At 38.1% G+C, this 20,148-nt stretch overlaps 1 protein-coding gene across 1 annotated transcript; it reads left to right on the top strand.

Annotated features, from left to right (window-relative positions):
• The first annotated feature begins 8,508 nt into the window (after positions 1–8,508).
• Positions 8,509–14,604, top strand: plek (pleckstrin). The gene is made up of 9 exons (XM_029449165.1): positions 8,509–8,650; positions 11,194–11,349; positions 11,647–11,828; positions 12,906–12,997; positions 13,092–13,276; positions 13,400–13,504; positions 13,837–13,920; positions 14,029–14,098; positions 14,235–14,604. Exons 1-9 carry the CDS (start codon positions 8,609–8,611, stop codon positions 14,372–14,374), a joined length of 1,056 nt encoding a protein of 351 aa, XP_029305025.1. The 5' UTR covers positions 8,509–8,608; the 3' UTR covers positions 14,375–14,604.
• Positions 14,605–20,148: the final 5,544 nt, after the last annotated feature.

The raw sequence follows: 20,148 nt of genomic DNA, 5'->3' as shown, positions 1-20,148 counted from the left end.
GGCTGACTGTGATCAGTTTTTTTTCTCAAACAAAGTGAGATCAAGGCCGAAGGCAAATGAATGCACAGCTGGAACAATCTTCCTTCTTAGCTTTAAAAGAAAAAAAGACATATTTGACATTTGTACTATAATGATGTGTGCACAATGGCCCATCCTGCAGGCACAAGAATGAACGTCAACATCAATTTTAAGTAGGGGCATAACACGGCAACATCCTCCACAGGTGTTACCGGAGCGCTACAGATCAAATAGAATTAATGTAAAAGCAGAAGAAATAAAGGCAATCTCCAGCGCCCTGAGATTGAACAGAAAGACATATGGATAGGCCTCATCAGTGCTTTGTTCCTATGATGAGAAGAAATCACCTCAGTGGCTCCGGGCTGTTACTCAAATCAATACCTTTTAAAAGGTTTAGGCAAGGCACATGAGGACACTCAAAATCTTTCAGACAGTTTATTTTGGCGTTGTTACCATGTGGCTGTCGCATTAATTAAAGGTACCATGTAATCATGTGATAATCCATGTAAAGTTTTTGAAGCCGTAACCTGGTGTGCGCACTCCATCGTCCAATTAAAAAATAATGGGTACAAATAGCTTGCAGCAAAACAGGTGTGAGGCGATAAGAAGATGTATCTGCATAAGAGCAAATATACATAAAACATAATCAAATGTGCATAGTTTTGCCTCAGAACTAAACATTTGAAGGGGGTCGCTGGCAATGGCACAGAGAGATTAGAGAAAAAAAATGATGAGAATAAATAAATGCACTTGTTCCTCCAGGCTGTTAACGACACAAGGTTGGGGGTAGTGGTGGCGGCGATGCAGTGTATTCCCCTGCAGGGCTCACAGCACCAACCATTTTTTCTGATCCCCAATGAAACTGTTTATCCATTCATTTCCTTTTCATTTAATTGTCAGGTGGGGGAGCCTCCTCCTCCTTCCCAACTAGCCTGCAGGTTTATTAGTCCCACCACAGTGGGCCATCTCGTTCATTTCACTTTGTTGTTAATTCAGGCTGTGAACTTGATGTCTTTGCCCTTTATTTTTATTTTCACGTTACAGCCTGACAGATGAGTGAATTAAGAGATGACAAGAGGATAATTCTCAGTAAGGAGGAATTGATATAATGTCATAGATCAGGGAAATAGCTTAAAGTCCACAGCAGTGCTAGTGGCTCTTTGAGGATGTACTTAGCTAAATGCTAACTGTACTGCATGTTAACATGCTCACAATGACAATGCTGATGTTTGTTATATTAGTTTAGCGTGTTAGCATGCTAACATTTGCTTATCAGCGCTAAACACAAAGTACCGCTGAGTCAGATGTGGACGTCATTAGCTTAGCAAATATTTAGTGATAAACCAATGTAGCCTATTGGATATACCTGATGATAGTGCTAGATGAAAAGTTAAGGGATTACTACCGTTGTTGCGATTCAATCCTTCGAATTGTTGTTGAGACGTTTCACTGAAAGCCACAAATGTCAACCTCATGGTGGTGCTGAGGGAAAAGCCCGGGTTTGAATTGGCTTTTCCTTACAAAACAGTTCAATCTTATATACAAACATTCCAAGTGATTGAATTGCAAATCATGAGCTTTAAAAAATAAAGACAAAAATAAATATTTATCAAAGACCAGTCTTATTGTCCTGTTACTGGACTACAAGCCAGTAGGCAAAATATCCTACGCTCGATGTTTATCTGAAAGTGCTGTGACTAAATTTAAGGAAGTGATTCCATCAGTACTCAATTCAATACCAGGACTCAATATCAATATAATGGAGGACTCCAATGCTAACTTTAGTCCCTCCCAAATTAATCATCTTGTTGATAGCGCTGCAGCCTCACTGCGAATAACACTCGACTCTGTCGCTCTTCTAAAGATCATAAAACAGAAAAAGAAAGCTCCATGGCTTAATTTACAAATCCGCAAACTAAAACAAAAGTCCAGAAATCATGAAAGTAAATGGCTTTCCACTAAATTGGAAGAATCTCGTTTAGTCTGGTTAGATCATCTTAAAACGTATAAGAAGGCTCTACGTAATGCCAGAGCAGCTTATTACTCTTCCTTAATAGAAGAAAATAAGAACAACCCCAGGTTTCTTTTCAGCACTGTAGCCAGGCTGACAGAGAGTCACAGCTCTACAGAGCCTTCTATTCCTATATCTCTCAGTAGTGACGACTTCATGAGCTTCGTTAACCATAAAATTATAATTATTAGAGACAAAATTAATCTCCTCCTGCCCTCAATTGGTAATGACTTAACTACAACCTCCAGAATTTAAAAAACATCTGTAACTCCTGAAATATATCTAGACTGTTTTACTCCAATCAACCTAAACCAACTAACTTCAACAATCTCATCGTCTAAGCCATCAACCTGTCTTTTAGACCCGATTCCAACTAAACTGTTTAAAGAAGTTTTACCCTTAATTAACACCTCGTTATTAAATATGATCAACCTGTCTCTATTATCTGGCTACATACCACAATCCTTTAAAGTAGCTGTAATAAAACCACTTCTTAAAAAGCCTAGTCTTGATCCAGAAGTTTTAGCCAACTATAGGCCGATATCTAACCTTCCCTTTCTCGCTAAGATCCTTGAGAAAGCAGTTGCAAAACAGTTATGTGATTTTTTACATAATAATAGTTTATTTGAGGTTTTTCAATCTGGATTTAGAGTTCATCATAGCACAGAGACGGCACTGGTGAAAGTTACCAATGACCTTCTATTGGCATCAGACAAAGGACTTGTCTCTGTTCTTGTCTTGTTAGACCTCAGTGCTACTTTCGACACTGTTGATCATGACATTCTACTACAGAGACTGGAACATTGTGTTGGCATAAAAGGAATCGCATTAAGCTGGTTCAAGTCCTATTTATCTGAGCGATCTCAATTTGTATGTGTTAACGATAAATCCTCCATGACAGCCAAAGTCAGTCTTGGAGTTCCGCAGGGTTCTGTACTTGGACCGATTCTATTTACCTTATATATGCTTCCTTTGGGCAATATTATAAGGAACCACTCTATAAACTTGCATTGCTATGCGGATGATACCCAATTATATCTATCAATTAAATCCAGATGAAACCAATCAATTGGCTTAAACTTCAAGCATGCCTTAAGGACATAAAAACTTGGATGTCTAGCAACTTCTTGATGTTAAACACAGACAAAACTGAAGTTATTATACTTGGTCCCTAAACGCCACCGAAACGCATTTTCTAATGACATAGAAGTTCTGGATGGTATTAATTTGGCCTCCAGCACCACTGTAAGGAATCTTGACGTTATCTTTGATCAGGATCTGTCTTTTAACTCCTACATAAAACAAATCTCAAGGACTGCCTTCTTTCATCTATGTAACATTGCAATAATAAGACACATCCTGTCTCAAAATGATGCAGAAAAACTAGTCCATGCATTTGATTACTTCAAGGCTGGATTACTGCAACTCATTGTTATCAGGTTGTCCCAAAAAGTTGCTTAAGACTCTTCAGTTGATCCAAAATGCAGTGGCACTGTGAATTGACAAGAACAAGGAAACGGGATCATATTACTCCTGTATTAGCTGCTCTGCACTGGCTCCCGGTAAAATACAGAATAGAATTCAAAATCCTTCTCCTGACTTACAAAGCAATTAACGGTCAAAATGATATTAATGGCATATCTTAAAGATCTCATAGTACCTTATGAGTACTACCTTATAAACCAACTAGAGCATTGCGCTCCCAGACTGCAGGGTTACTTGTAGTTCCTAGAGTCTCTAAGAGTACAATGGGAGCCAGAGCCTTCAGCTATCAAGCTCCTCTCCAGTGGAACCAGCTTTCCAGTTTGTGTTTGGGAGGCAGACACACTCTCCACATTTAAGAGTAGGCTAAAGACTTTCCTTTTTGATAAAGCTTATAGTTAGGGCTGGCTCAGGGTTGCCCTGGATCAGCCCCTAGTTATGCTGCTATAGGCTTAGACTGCCGGGGGACACCTCCCTGCTCTCTTCCTTCTCTTCCTCTCTCCTCCCCTCCCTCTCTTCTTCTCCCTCTCTATCTGTATGCATTTATGTAAATGTATGTTACTAACTCATCATCCGGGGCATCATCTCCAGAGTTTCTGTGTTTCATGTGGCAGGTTGCCACTGATAAAGTTTACGTCAGGATCAGGAATCGTGACTGCGCCTGCTGCCCTGGTCCTGCTGGATACCGGGAAGCCTTTTTGACATTTTCCTGGATTCATCCATACTTTCTCTTTTTTCAACACAACATAATTTCTGTCAAATGTTGTATTTGTACTATGTTGTTTATCCTGTACATACGACATCTATTGCACGTCTGTCCGTCCTGGGAGAGGGATCCCTCCTCAGTTGCTCTCCCTGAGGTTTCTTCCATTTTCCCCCTTTATTCCCTGGGGTTTCTTTTAGGAAGTTTTTCCTTGTGCGATGCGAGGGTCTAAGGACAGAGGGTGTCGTAACCTGTACAGTCTGTAAAGCACACTGAGACAAATATATAATATGTGATATTGGGCTATACAAATAAATTTGATTTGATTTATTGCATTTCCCAGCGAGAGAGTAAAATGTATCCACAGAAAAAGATGTCTGATTCATCTGTTATCATGGAATCTGAGTTTCAGATAAAGGATTGGCTCAATGGGAAACAAACACGTGTTGTGACACCTCAAGGGAAGCCAGTGCCATCTATAAGCACCAGTCTCCAGCCTTTTTGATTCATGAAAACTTTTCAGATTGCATCTTGCTGAACTTCCGAGCCATATGTGTGTACAAACCAGTGCAAACATACCTTTAAGTGTGTTAGCTGCTGTTTACATGTCATAATGTATTTTGTACATAGGCCCTGACCAAATGTAATAAATAATTAGAAATGTCCTTTTGCAGCTTAAATGTGGACACTTGATGTATTGTTATTGGGAGAATAGAGTTTGTTTTAAAATATCTCATCATCATGATGATGTTAAAAGGCTTTTTAATAAACTATACGTTTTTCAAGCACTGATTCAATTTCATCCTGCATTTTTTCAAATATATCTGCTATCTATTAACAAAAACTTGCTAACCTTTTCACTGATTCACAATGGCCGCTACTCTTAATTTAAAACAGACAAATAAAAGCCCTCTTGAGAGCTCGCTTCAGCCGCTCAAGAGTGCTTGCTTTTGTCAGGGCTAAGTGTGGCTGCTGTGTGTGCCTGTCCGTACAGCATGAGATGATAAACAACATTGCAGAAGGTCATGTTAGGAAGTGTGGGAGCACAATGGGAATGGAACGAGGTAGAGAGATTGAGTGTGCAATGGAAAAGCCATCAACTGTCCCCCCACCCTCCCCCCCCTCCAACCTCTCCTCCCATTTTCAGCTCAGTGCACTCTTTAGCAGAATTATTGATGGTGCTTGTGAGGTGCAGAGAACTAGGATGAAGATGTCAATGCCTGTGCTGGGAAACAAGAGCTATGGCAAAGGGTGGGACAGCTGGAGGAACAACACATGCAGTATTTATCGCCGTGTTCAATATGAGGAAAGGGAGGATGAGAAATGGAAGTGATCTCAAAAGTGGAGCAACGTTAGAACTCGTTCTATACCGTTGTTACTGTACTGTGTTAGAAGTGGTGGCAGAAAGCAAAAATATGCGTCAAAAGTGAAAATATCAATTAAGCAGAAAGGCTCCTTTCAGGGTGTAGTAATATTACATTCAGTATATGATAGGATTATTATTACTAGCGATTTGTAAGCAGCATTTTAATTTAGCTCGTCAAGGTCATTTTTAATTACTGATCTATAATATTTGATTATTTGATTACCGGTATGTATTTTATACATGTAATATCTGAATCTGCTCAGCTACAGCTGTCAAATAAATGCAGTGGAGTAGAAAGTACTTTTGCCTCTGAGTTGTAGTGGACTAGAATTATAAAGCACCATGAAATGTAAATACTAAAGTAGAGCACAAGAATATACAGTTGTACTTAAACGTGCACAAATTGATGTATTTGGTCCCTTTTTTAAATATCACGGTTATCGTCAATACCGGAAGAAACGTTCAGTACCTTATGGTCCAGTTACATCACAAGTACACCTGGCAGGTGTTTGACAATGGAAGACAGCAGGTGGGGATGTCCTGTTTCTTGAGTTTCATCATGCTTACAGTAGATCGCTCGTCTCCTTTTCAAGCTCAGTGCTAACTAATATGTCTTCTATCTATTCCCAGGATGTAAAGCACATCAACATAATACTGCTCTGTGCGGCACATGTATAAAAAGGAAGCACAAGGATGAAGAGGAGAGACGGAGAGACGTTATTTCAGATTGAGATTGCTTTTCTCTGAGCTTTTATGTGTCTCGAGCAAAGCAGACCAGGATTAAGTGTTTTTTCTTCTTCTGAAGATGTCCTTGATGAGTGTTCTTGCTCTACTCTTAATAAAAGAGATGTGTCCTCTCTTGTCTCATCTTAGTTTTCTCAGTGAAATTAACATTCCATACCTGGAGCCCCTTTTCAATTACCAGCGCGAGAGGGATGACTCTTATGTTGACAGTTAATGAAACTCACTGCCCTAAGATTCATTAATATAAACTCATAAACACCAGCCCCGCTTGATGTTTATTTATAGCATGGGAAAGAGGAGAGCATGATTCAAAGCAGACACACAAACAGCATGGTCAGTGTCCTTTTTGATCGATTCCACAGCCATAGAGGACGTCCAGGAGAGCCACGTTTATCAGAATGAGATCTATCATCAGAAGGTGACTTTTCACAGTGTCATCCTGTCATAAAGTTTAAATAGTTAGTTTGATCGGCTAGTTTAAATCTTCTTCCCATTAGGAGAATTATTAAAGACATAAAATATCTTATACTCATGGTCAGCTTGTTTTTGTGCTCCGGTTGCCTATTTGATGTATTTCTCTAAAGGAGTTTATCCAGCAGACATGCAAATTAATCTTATTTTTGTGTTAACTCTTATGAGGTATTTGCCATTTTTCATCATCATCATCATCATCATCATCATCATCATCATCATCTATAGCCTGTTTCTTTCTAATCCTCTTTTTAGTGCTCTGTGTTCCCTCAATGCAGTGCAGCGCACCTTCATTCAGCTTATTTTGCTTGTGTTTATGTCACCCTCTAGAGGAACATTAACAACATCACAAGAATAAACTGCTGTTTCTGATGTGATTATTATTAGTATGTGCCATCCCTGTAAATTGTGTTACTACACATTGTATCTTTCAGAATCAATATTAAAACAGATTTTACTGCTCAGATATTCTATTGGATCAGTGTACAGATGTTCAGGTTATTGTAAAGAGAATACAAATAAACTCAAAGTACAGTATGTACATACAAAGTATTGTATGATCAAGCTCGAGTGGGACGACCACTCTGACCCACAGCTTGCAATTAATTAACTTATTTTTTTTACTCTTCAAAGCACTTTGCTTCATTACATTCGTGAGCTGAATGCAACATATTTTTGTTCCACTGTGCACTTACCCTTGCGAACAGCATGAATGACAATAAAGTTTATGTTGAATCTTGAATCTTAGCACCCAGTGTTTGATCCCTGCCACTCATTTCTTTGTTGGATCCGGAGTTTTTCCACTGACGCAAACAGCTGTGTCACCATGTTCATGAGAGCTGATGCCTCAGATACCAAGTGATTTCCTTTCTTGTCATGAAATGACTGCAGTTTGTAAAACAGCATGCTGTGACACATTCTGATAAGGAGTGAGGGAACTCTGTTGCAACTGAAGTTAAGTGAGAGCAAGTCTAATGTTTTTTCATAGTTAGGAGAACGACCCCTTATGATTAATAAATAGATACTGTATCATGTATGGTGTCATGTTTAATCTTAAGTCTTATGGTGCCATTGTTGTACTGGCTGCTGCAGCTGTCATACACCTTTTAATACATTAGTACAACTGTACAAGTACAACACACTTAGACCACATTTAGCAATCATGAAAAGAGGAAGCTCTTTTTTTGTTTTACAGAAATAGGCCCACTGCGGTCTGACTCAGGTCAGCCGTTGTGATGTACCCATCCGCAGCTAAATCAAGCACTCATACTTATTCATACTAAATATAGAGTTATGATGGATACATTGGCTCAGCAGGATTTTGTGAATGCCATAATGTAATACTGTCGAGAGAAGTACAGTTTATTTCTGGTGCCTTTCAAAACACTCAGCGTTTGTCACCTTACAGAAAACTACAGTACACAGATCGTATAGGCTTGAGAGTATGGGCAAATAAAATCTATTATAGTGGCTTGAGACAATGAAGAGAGAAATAGAGTTGCGTAAAATGACTACAAAAAGCCTTACATTCATCGTAAGATCATTAGGCAGTTAGCAGCTGATAATACTAATAATACCACAGACTACAGAAAAGGGAAGCTGCTTGACCATGCATCAGTTACACACACACCAGCCCAACTTCCTGTGTGTTTGTGGGGTTTTGACAGAGAGAGAGAGAGAGAGAGAGAGAGAGAGAGAGAGAGAGAGAGAGAGAGAGAGAGAGAGAGAGAGAGGTGGATTTGGTAGGAAATGTTTTCAGCAGTTACTAAAAAAGTGACAGAAGTTGCAGTTGACAGCAGCAAAGAGCAGAGCCATGGAACCACAACAGATCAGAGACGGATACTTGGTGAAAAGGGTGAGAATGACTACACGACAATACTTACTATCCACTAAATAACATATTTGTCAACTTTGGTAACTTTATGACTGCTTCTGCGTATGGTTCTACACCTACTGGTCGGCAATATTATAGTGAAACGAGAGAAAATGATGGTTTGACAAGTACCACTTTTAAGATTTTGAACCAAGATGAATGCCGTATGGGGCTAGGAACATTGCCACAGTTAGAGCAAGTTTAGGGTTAGCCAAGATGCCTCAGTCACACAAACTGTGACAAAAATGAACATCTCGAAATAAATGACAAACAGCGCTATAAAGAGGAATGTTGTTCCAAGTCAAACCAGCAATTTGAAGAGCAGATTTTCATTTCACACTTCTGTTGTAGAGTTGCAACAAAACAATCCAGTTCCTGCTTCTGTCCAGAAACCATAGAGTAAAACATAAAATGAGTTTCGTAGTTTGTGTTTCAGCATTTAACCGACATAAAAGCAAGATTGACACTTGGATAGAAAACCTGAGAATGCCAGGACCTGAAATAAACCTTGCAATATGCCATAAATCCCTAAACACACAACAAACTTAATTCCAACAGTGACCAGACATATAAACAATGTGTCTGCACGAAATTAATACATAAGCCATATCCCACACAAAAACGGGAATTTATTAAGAAAAAAAAGAAAGTGCAGTGAGAATGTGTTTGCACACATACACTCTTTCCGATATTGAGCCAAGTGTGACTTTTTATTTCAGCACACCAAACATGCCAATGAAAGGAACATTTATACAAGGTATTTTAATTAAATGCTTTTGAATTTTATTCTTCTTTTTATTTAGTTTACATTCAGTGTTATTTCTCAGACATCTTTTTTTGTATCCTGTATGTTTATTTTGTCCTACATTGTGAAGCTCTTTGTAAACTCTGGGTCGACATGGATTATCTTGTTTGATGACGACTGAGATATCATGTTTTTTTCTTTGAATAATGTGATGACACTAGATGCTATAAATAGCCACAGCTGAACGTAATGGTCCTGCCTTAATATTGCTAAGATGAAGAAATGTTCTTCTTCATGGACAGATTGGTGGAACAGACATGGGTAATATGCAAACAGTTTATAGTTTATGTGCATTCATGACATACTTTGCAGGGTGAGTAGAAATACAAATGCTGAGGTCAAACAAAAACCTGTAGTGAATGCTCTCGCACAAAGAATTATGGAAAAGCTCCATATTGTTTAGCCTATTTCATGTCCTTAGATTAAAAATACATGTACTGCAATGGGCTTGGTAGTTTATTTTTGAGTCAATCCCACGTACACCGTCCTTCTGCCATAAAAACTTACTGGACCACCAAATGTATATTAATCCACGATAATCCAAATAGTCCCTAACAAAAGCTCTATTTACTCCTGTTTAAGTCTTGTTTGATTACAACTTCACTGCCCAGCTGAACATAAATCTTGTTACCTTTTTTTTTTTTTTTAAGTTGTAATAAAACGTAATAAATCATTGTTGGCTTTTGGTCAGATTTGTTAACAATAATAAAGATCGAGATTAGTGTTGATACCTGTGGGAGTGGACATTTTGTTTATGTATGTGTGCACAATTTAACAAACATAATAAACACATGGCTTTATAAATCTGTGTTTTGCACAAACAAAATGTTAGTAATACAACTATACGCAGTGTATTAAAGAACGTACAGTATGACTGGTCCAGTATCCTGCTACACACAGTGCAGAGCATGAATGACAAGATTCAGGAGTAGAGTAGTTCAAAAGGCAAAGGCGAATATTCCAACACTATATATTGTTACAGGTTTCTGTTGTTTTATTTATCCCCTGCATGGTTGAATTTGAGGGGCACAGCCACAGTTCTACTCACAGCTTTCTTGTAACGCTTGAAAGCATGTGTTTTCACAGCAGATATATTTTTGGGAAGTCTTTGTTTCTAACAGACGTTATGTAACTTTAAAAGTTATATTTTTTTCAGGAGTATGCCTTGCTAAAAAAAGTTACAGTGGTTAAACAACTTGCTTCTGTTCCCTGAGGAAGTGAAGAGAGAAGAGGATACGAAGATCAACACAGCATGAGAGTTTTTTTTCTAAAATGTTACATATAAAGAAACTGTTCAGGAGAGGGGTTGCCAAAGCCTGTAATTCCTTGTCCTCCTCCGTATTACCAGTACTCCTAACTATAGTTTCATTTTCGTGTGTTCATATCACATGGTGCTCGATTAGATAAGACCCGTCCGATATCGTTTTTTTATGATATAAAGTTATTCTTTCACTTCATTTTACCAAACTCAGTGTGTGAAACGAAACACAAAGCAAAATTAATATTTACAGAGGGAAATTCCTATCAAATGAAATATGTATTTCTCAAGCAAACAGACACGAGTACCTTTAGTGATAGCAAAAGACGGTACAATAAGTACAAAATCCAAAATATTCAGGTAATGTACAAAACGGTTTCTATAACAACTGCATTTTCAACGCATGTATTTTCACACTTTTGCTCAAGGCTGCCTGTTTTCAACTGTCTTATTGTTCCTCAGGGCACAGTGCTAAACTCCTGGAAGGCGTTGTGGGTGGTGCTGTCAGAAGATGGGGTGGAATTCTACAAAAAGAAAACCGACCGTTCTCCGAAAGGAATGATCCCACTAAAGGGAGCCACGCTTATCAGTCCTTGCCAGGATTTTGGCAAGAGGATGGTAAGAAAATGTCAAGTATAGCTGTTGAAAAATCAGCTAGCACTGAAGGATTAGAGATGTGAAAAAACGAGTCATAGCAGAGTAGGATTAGTAACAGACTTCAAGACTACAATTAATGTTTAAGATTTGAAATACTCAATCTGTAGATTTAATTAATTTGAGACGGCTAATTAAGTCTTTTTCTTTCCAAATTAGCAGCTGTATTTGTTGTTAATTATCCTCATATCTAAAGCAAAAACAAATCCAAGAGAAAACTGAAAATGTAACAGTGTGACTGACTAATAATTCTCCATTTAGCTGGTCTTCAAGATTACCACAGAAAAGAAGCAGGATCATTTCTTCCAAGCCTCACATGTGGAGGAGAGAGAGTGCTGGGTCAAGGACATCAAGAGAGCCATTACCTGCCTACAGGGGGGAAGAAAGTTTGCCAGGAAGTCCACAAGACGCTCCATTCGCCTCCCTGAGAAAATCAACCTGACGTATGTTCTGTGACATCTTCTTGGTGGTGGAAACAATCATTTGAAAAGACTAATTCTAAGCATTGACCCTGAGCTAAAGCCCACCCGCCTCTTAATCACTGTTGTCACACCAGCTGTCAACTGTTCTGTTTTCGCACTGCATACATATATGTTTTACAATTGTTTTTAATAAATGGGTCCTTGACTTCAGACAGAGGCAGACAAAAGCAGGCTTAGAACCGTCAACTATCGCTTTTGCTGGCTGAGATAATAACTGTTGTTGTCAGATTTTACCGGCTGTAGTGTGGCAGCTATTCAGGCTAACGTTTGAACGTCTGTGAACTGGTTGGAAACTCTCTGAAGCCTGTAAAGCGAGCTTCAATATGCACTTGACGACTACGGACATGATATTATGCTAAAATACTGAAACTAAAGCTTGCAGTTCCCAGATAAAAAGTATTCCCAATAAAAAAACAAGTTATTTAATTCTACCTTAACCTGGTTTAAGGTAGTTAGTAAAGTCTATGAAATCATAAATATACAAGAAACACAAAGGTTATATTTATGCTTTACTTTTGCTGGTGTTTTAAATAGTTTGTTTCACTTTAGTTGCCAGATAAAATGCTTTCAGGACTAGTATCTGATGAGATCAGCACAAACTTAGTTTGTTTCAGTTCCCTGAATGCAATGTCAGCAGTGCAGAGCCGTAACTTTATCCTGTAACTGCACAAAATAATATAATTGTAAAGATATACTTCTTGGCCTCCGACTAAATGTTGGCGTTACTACTATAGATAGTAAACTAGGTAGCTGGACATCTTGCTTTTGTGATTTCGCTTTTGGAAACACTTAAACAAGACACAAACTTCGTATTTTGTATTCGTCCGTTCGCTCTTACAAGTCGAGCCCCCATGTACACCGGTTCGGAAAATGTGAAGCTCGACAGGCCTGCCGTGCCTGGATATGGTTGTTAAGCTATGATTGGACAACCCCTGTCCGGGGGGCGGGGGTTGAGTGAACAGACAATTGCTTGTGCTCAGTGATAGAAATGGTAGTATGGCAAAACATGTTGACAGTGTCTTCATTGTGTTTTCTCAGAGAACTGTACACACTGATGAAAGACCAAGACGATGGAGTAAAAGAGTTAAAACTGGAGCAGGAGAATCGAGTCTTCAACCACTGCTTCACCGGTACTGTTGTCTTACTTTTACTGATGTTCCAGGTTATTTTTATAACTTTCTAATGGTCTCGCCATTTTTTGCTCCTTCCTTATTTTGTGTGCAGGTGCGACAGTGGTGGAGTGGCTGGTTTCAAAGGAGAAAGCGAGAAACAGGCCTGAGGCCCTCATGCTAGCGACAGGGCTCCTGAATGAGGGTTTTCTCCAACCTGCGGGCGACCTGTCAAAAGAGGGAGCAGAGAGTGGAGAGCAATCAGCCTTCTTAGATCAGACAATTGCTCTTTATTACTTTGTAAGTTTGAAAAAGTTACTATTGAACATTTAGCATAGTTCATTAATACGGTCAGAGGTGATGAAACATGGTTTATGTGTATCTATGTATGATGTGCGTGTACATGGCTGTGCTCCGCGACAGGCAGACAGCGGGTTCTTCTGCGAAGGCTACTCCAGTGACGAAGATGTGCTTCTGAAGGAAGAATTCAGAGGAAACATCGTAAAACAGGGCTGTTTACTGAAACAGGTGAATCACAAAGCAAGCAAAAGTGTCACAGTGTTTTTGTTCCACTGCATGCATTCACAATGATCATTCACACTGTGCTCATGATAATAAGACCATCTTGTTCAGACGCCAGCTGCCGTTTAGCTACAAAACATCACGCTTTTTAGATTAGCTCTCGCATTCACACATACGTAGATGAAAATACCCTGTGGTGGAAAGTGAAAAAATATTTTGCTCTTACCATTAGGCAAATCATTTGGTACATTCACTAACTGAAAGCCTTTTTTCATATATATTTGACGCAAAGGCACGTATGCAAATCAGATAAAGCTCGTTTTGTCATTTTATCACAGGGACATAAGAGAAAAAACTGGAAGGTGCGAAAGTTCATACTGAGAGACGACCCTGCTTATATGCATTATTATGATCCTACAAAGGTAAATATGTGGACTTGTACAAGCAGAAATAAGAAATAAGAAAGAATAAGAGTTTATTTTATTCACATAGACTTTCTTGCTTTCTTTTGTCTCTTGTCGTTGTGTCAGGGTGATGACCCTCTGGGCTCGATCCATCTCCGTGGGTCTGTAGTTACAGCTGTGGAATATGTTCCTGATGGTGAGTGGGACCGCTGTCACAGGATACGCATGCTTCCCCACTGTGACCAGGGAATATAATTGTATTTTACTGTCTAGTAGTTTCTCATCAACTCATACCTTTTAAACTCCTTTTTCTCTTCTTTTCCTGGTTTCAGCCAAAAAATATGACATTGACGGCGACCTCTTTGAGATCATCACCTCAGATGAGACTCACTACTTCCTCCAAGCTGCTACAGTGGAAGAAAGAAAGGAGTGGATCCAAGCAATACAGGCAGTTTCAAAAAGTGGAAAATAACAGGTGCAGGAGGGAAGCCACAGTTGAACCTATTGATTGTAAAATCCCACATCTAACAGTGTGTCTGCAACGTATAACTGAGTTATTATCATAATGTAGTTCTGTGTCATTGTAGAGTAAACTGTAAAGATTCACTATTCTATAAACTATCAAACTAATGTTATAATGTTTTTGTGCATGCACTATGTAACAAATTAAAGAGAAATAAAGGTTATAATGTCTAAATGTAACAGTAACAGTATGTTGTTATTGTTAAATCTCTAGCACTTTACATTCCAGCTCAGTAATAACAAGGTGATAAGGGGAACAACAGGTTATACCAGGGTAATACCATGGTAATTACACAGTTAATAACCTTTTTAAATAACAATGAGAATATTTTGGTAGAGTTATGGTTTATTGTAATACTTACTTAATACTACATTGTTAATAATAGTAATATTGGTGCAATGTTGTTTTGCCCCATTATTAGCTTAAAATATTTGACCCTATTACAGAAATTAAACCTCTTTGTCATTGCCACATGTTATTAACTGTGTAATTACCATGCTGTTGCCCAAGTACGGCCCAAGCTATTACTCCTTGTTGCTAAAGACAACTCATTCTGGTATCTAAAAACACATTACATTGTATAACCTTTGTGTCTGTAAATGCATGGTGTATAATAGGGAGTATACTGATAGTAAGACAGGAAAGAGTGGTTACAAGGAAATAGGCGTTATGTGTCGTTTGGTTTGAGGCTTACTATTCTGCCCAATGTGTTTTTTCTTATTTCCTCCCTGCTCACTTGTCTTTCAGAAGTTTGAGATAGTTTGAGCTATCATACAGGCACACTCAGTTTGTGGGTGTGAACTAAGTCTGAATCATATCACGCCGTCACACTTACAGGCCTGCTGCATCTGTGAGTTGAATTTATCAGTGGCATAAATGACTGGCTTGAGCTGCAGTATGACAAAAAAAATAAGAAAACAACCCTCTGTAAAGTAACACTTTAAAGTGAAGATAATGAAAGGATAGCATCCAGTGTGTTACAACTTGTAGCTTATTTTCATAGATATGATCCTTTTGGCCATCCGTTCTATAATAATAATAATAATAATAATAATAATAATAATAATAATAATAATAATAATAAGCTTTACTTGTATAGCACCTTTCATACAAGAATTGCAGCCCAAAGTGCTTCACAGCAAAAACATAACAATTAGTACAAGATTAGACAGAATAAGAGCATTTACAGTAAAATAATCACAGTGTTGATGTAAATGAGTCTGAAGTAGCATTATAAAAATAGCAGAATTAAAATAGCAGAAATGAAATAGCAGAAATGAAATAGCCAGAATTAAAATAGTCTAAAATAACATTGGCACACCATTCTTGTAAATGTTTTAAACTATCAGGGCCATATTTTGAAAGCATGAGATCAACAATGGGCCCCTGTGGCCCTTCAACTGGTTTACTCCCTTTGCTACACATTATTTACGTTTACAGTGTTGACCTCTTTATTGACCTTTTGACGTATAAAACACAGACGTCTCCGTGAGTCCAGATTCTTTTGGCAAAATCTTGGTTAAAGCCCGCTTCATAAACAAACCCCTATATAAAGTAGTGATAATATTATACTTACCAAAAGATTTGCTGAGATCTGGAAAAGTGAAAAATAAGTCACATCCACTCAGACAATCATGCAGGTTTTAACAAACTCCCACGAAAGCCAAACATATATTGCGAAGACAATGCCAAATGGAAACATTATTTTCTAAATGATCACGGTGTATTGATTAACCCTCTTGTTCAACTTTTACCTTGTTTTGTGCAGTTTTCCTCTGGAATTAGTCAAATGTATTATTTCAGGCCCGTTGAGTTGTATCATCTTGTTATGTCAGGGACATTTAGTCACCTTTTACCAACAAGCTGTTTCCTCCAACAAGGCATATTGAATTACTTTAGCAACATTGTCCTTTTTGCTGTGTTGGTGCCCATCGGCTAAGTCACCCACTCGCTTGCTCAGACAGCAGTTTTATTTTCTCTCAGCCCACTCTTCAGCACAGCTCAGACACAACATGTAACACTGTGAGCCTGAGGGCAGAACACAAGTTATCCTTGATTTCTAAGGAAATAATGTAAATCTTAATTAGTGATATCAAATCTACTAATGTTTGATTGATGCAAACTATAATGATTGCATTAATGTTGATATTCGTATATAAGTTTCTAAGTATAACTAGTTGTTTTGGAAATTAAAACATACGTCGTTGTCACTGCCTGCATGAGTGTGTATTTTACTTCTTTAACACAGGAGGGCACTATATATCAACTGAACCTTCCTGTGAGCGTTGTGTTTCGATTGTTATTGTACTTAAAACAAGGTAAAACGTAGGATAAATGTCAACCCACTGTGGTTAATCATCCACATATAGCCTCAGAGCTTGGTGTACATGTTCTCCTTAATGAAAAACAAGAACAAATTCAAGAACTGTATTTGAAAGATGGAAAATGCGACCGTTCGATAAAGCTTTAGTGAAGTTGTAACTATGAAACAGTAACATGTAAACATCAAACAGTACAAACTTCATTATACCCTAAGTAGTAAATACAGTACATTTAAATGAGCCGTTCAGGGTTCTATGCACACACAGACTGACATGATCAATCAGAGATTAACCAGCTTGTGAGTGAAAATGTAATATAACAGTTATCAGTCCCGGTTGATGTAAATGTGGCTCTTTAAAAGCTGTATGTATGTACATTGCTGCAATAAGGGTGCACAGTTAATTTACTTGTAGCTTGTTGCAGCACCTTCCTTAGAAATATGATGAGTTAGATCCAGTTAAGAGCTGTGCATGATCAGAATTATATTTATTGTACATAGTGTAAACCCTAAACCCTTCCCTACTGGTCAAATAGACACCAACAGGGATGTGGGTCACACCAAACTGGGAAGATATCAAATAAATAATTCAACAGAGACATAATCCAAGCATGGTCATCATGCAAAGCTTGCAGATCAAAGCAGAGCACCAAAGTTCAACAACAGATATTATAATCTTTATTTTAAAAAGAGGACTATTGCTGTCTGGAAAAATTGACTTGTATCACTTTTAGTTAAAGAAAAATGCTTTTCATTTCATTGTAATGTCCAACATGATATGCAAAATGGTTTGACTTGTTGATGAAAACTAGTATGTACTAATACTGAGTATCTCTGATAATAAAGTAACGATGTACACCATAATGTACATGTGTGTGCAGGTTGATGTTTTTACAAATTGATCGAATGCATTTGTGAAGCCCCCCCCATCTCTGTTAAGGAACAGAGTGTGAAACGACAAAGGGAGAAATAGCAGAATCCATAAAGAATTTGAGAAATAAATTTGACGGAAACAAGAAAACACTATTTTCTCAAATCATGTCCACACTTTTAGCACTCCAAACATTATGCTGGCACTGCACCAAAAATCAGAGGATAACAAATTTGAAATGTATTGTTGCATCATGGGAAACAAAGAGCTTTTCGAATTGGCCAAGTTGCCTTTTTCCATGTTAGTGTTGCCTGCTGTTACCTTTTTTGAATTTCAGCAATGTAGCTGACCACACAACACGGCTGTTTTTTTATTAATCTTTCTGTTTTTGCTTTCAGTCAACTTCACGAGTCTAAACTGGCGATGTGTCTTGACGCGGCTACAACATTGACTTATCCTGAGTTTTGCTTAACAGGGTACTCCGCTTTTTGTCAGCAGGATATACGTAACTCCATTTAGACTGTGTGATTACTTATTTAATGTTTCCATAGAAGTGTTGTCTTTGACATATTTTTTCTTTCTGCTTCTGTTATCACACAACTACATGAATATGATATGGTGACATTATTGAAAGTTATACAGGAAGTTCTTTTTTTTTAAACAGTCATTCCATCAAGACACACGTTTTAAAGGAAGATAGCGGTGTTTTACAGTTTTGATGTTTTGCAGCTGCCATTAAACGAAATTGGAAAAAAGCGAACCACTTTTCTGTTGTTCAGTGTTCAAAATGGAACATACTTAGAGAAGTCTCATGTGGCTGGATCCTGTTGGCAAGTGAACAACATTTTCAAGTTTCAGTAACATCAGGCTCCTGACTCACTCCTGAGTTTGGTCAAACTGATATTTTGAGAGTCCTTTCTTGACCTGCATGGAACAAAGTTTAACACATTTCGACTGGCAGCTCCCCAAGAACAGTCTTTTATATGAGTCGGCTCTCAACTAACATGGGTTTTTAGATTGGATTTGCTCCCTGCTGTCAAATTGCGGTTCAGCCTCTGCCCAGGTGGAGTACTCCAAAGCTCTTCACACTAAAAGCTGTGTCTTCCATCAGCTGTTCAACAGACACAGATCATGTCTGCAACACTGGATCTGTCAGCTGATTTTGAATTAAATATTTAAAATGATGTTTGTTCTAACTTCAATAGATCTGATGTTTGACTCATTATGTATTGCAGATGACACATTTTTGTTCTTCATTGAAATATATATTCACGGGAACTTCATGATCTATTAAGTGACACAAATGGTCATATACATACACAAATCTAATGTATATAATCCATTCCAATTTCACAGGATAGGGATTCAAATACAATGAAGAATATATGGTGTGGTATGTATAATGAGACACTATCACGTCTTTGATGAAACACTTTCCATAAAAAGAACAAAAGGTCATGAAGAGGGATGGAGGACCCACTGAAAAGGGGTCACTGAATGGTTTTGATGAGAATGAAAAGGATCTACAGTCAATGGAGCAACCTAATCAAACACCTATAGGAGGTTACTGCTTACTATATGTGTAGGCTTTATTGTCTGTATAGTAACTAAAAGCGGCCTGATTTCCCATGGAGCTGCAGAGAAGCAAATTCATGCTGTGGGTTCAGCATTGTGAGCTACGTTTCTTTCGTTTAGATGAAAACAGGTAGAGACAAGGCAGGGCTGTTGCAGCAGACACCCACAGCAAAATGAGAAGGAGACGAGATAGAAGGAGGCTCCCTCCTGAGCACCTGGAGCAGTTCTCAAAAGGAAACAAGATCAGATTAATTACAGCCCTTTGTATCTTTCTAAAAGTCTGAGTGTGTCGCAGGCTTGGTCAGTACTAACTCAATACATCTTAAAAGAGCAATCCAAGATGAGACTGACACGTGTTGATGCTTTGCTTGTCTTCTCAACATTTAAAAATATCTTATGCACACAGGTGCATATTAAATGTTGCTTGTGACATCGGTAATCCATTTGAATCAATATATTCTAACACTGTTTAAAGTAGTAGGCATGCCAAGCCTATATGATTGGAGCAACATTTTCTGACATTATAACCTATACTGTCATGAAGCAACAGCTGTGTGCAACCGGAATAACAGAATAACTGCACATAAGAATACATTATTTTGAAGACTTGCACACTCCATAGAATGGATGATTGAAGTTCCCTAAAGGCTGGATCCATTAACTGGTAATGTAAGCAGCATGACAGCTTGGTCAAAGCTCACTGTTCAGCTCTGAGTATGATACTCTCTACACAATTCCTTATCCTGCTTTCTTATACAGTATAAGTACAAAACATGAAATATATATATATATATTCTGTGCCTCCTTCTAAATAATGATCGTTTGGTGTCTACTCTTTGGACTTGTAATAACCAAAGTCAGATATTCACCATTTCAAGACTTAAATCAAAAGTACAAAATGGCTTGTCTGTCAGTGCCTTCCATTATGACATGCCAGCCCTATAATAAAATATATAT

Source organism: Cottoperca gobio, chromosome 15 (assembly GCF_900634415.1).
Source record: "Cottoperca gobio chromosome 15, fCotGob3.1, whole genome shotgun sequence".
NCBI lineage: Eukaryota > Metazoa > Chordata > Actinopteri > Perciformes > Bovichtidae > Cottoperca > Cottoperca gobio.
The sequence above is the reverse complement of the archived record's forward strand: the minus strand, read 5'-3'. Positions and strand labels throughout refer to the sequence as shown.

Excerpts from the sequence above, each read along its gene's own strand:
- plek (XM_029449165.1), top strand. The coding sequence starts at position 8,609 with ATGGAACCACAACAGATCAGAGACGGATACTTGGTGAAAAGG. Across the intron at positions 11,350-11,646 it reads AGGATTTTGGCAAGAGGATG|CTGGTCTTCAAGATTACCAC; the intron begins GTAAGAAAATGT and ends TTCTCCATTTAG. Across the intron at positions 12,998-13,091 it reads CTTCAACCACTGCTTCACCG|GTGCGACAGTGGTGGAGTGG; the intron begins GTACTGTTGTCT and ends TTTTGTGTGCAG.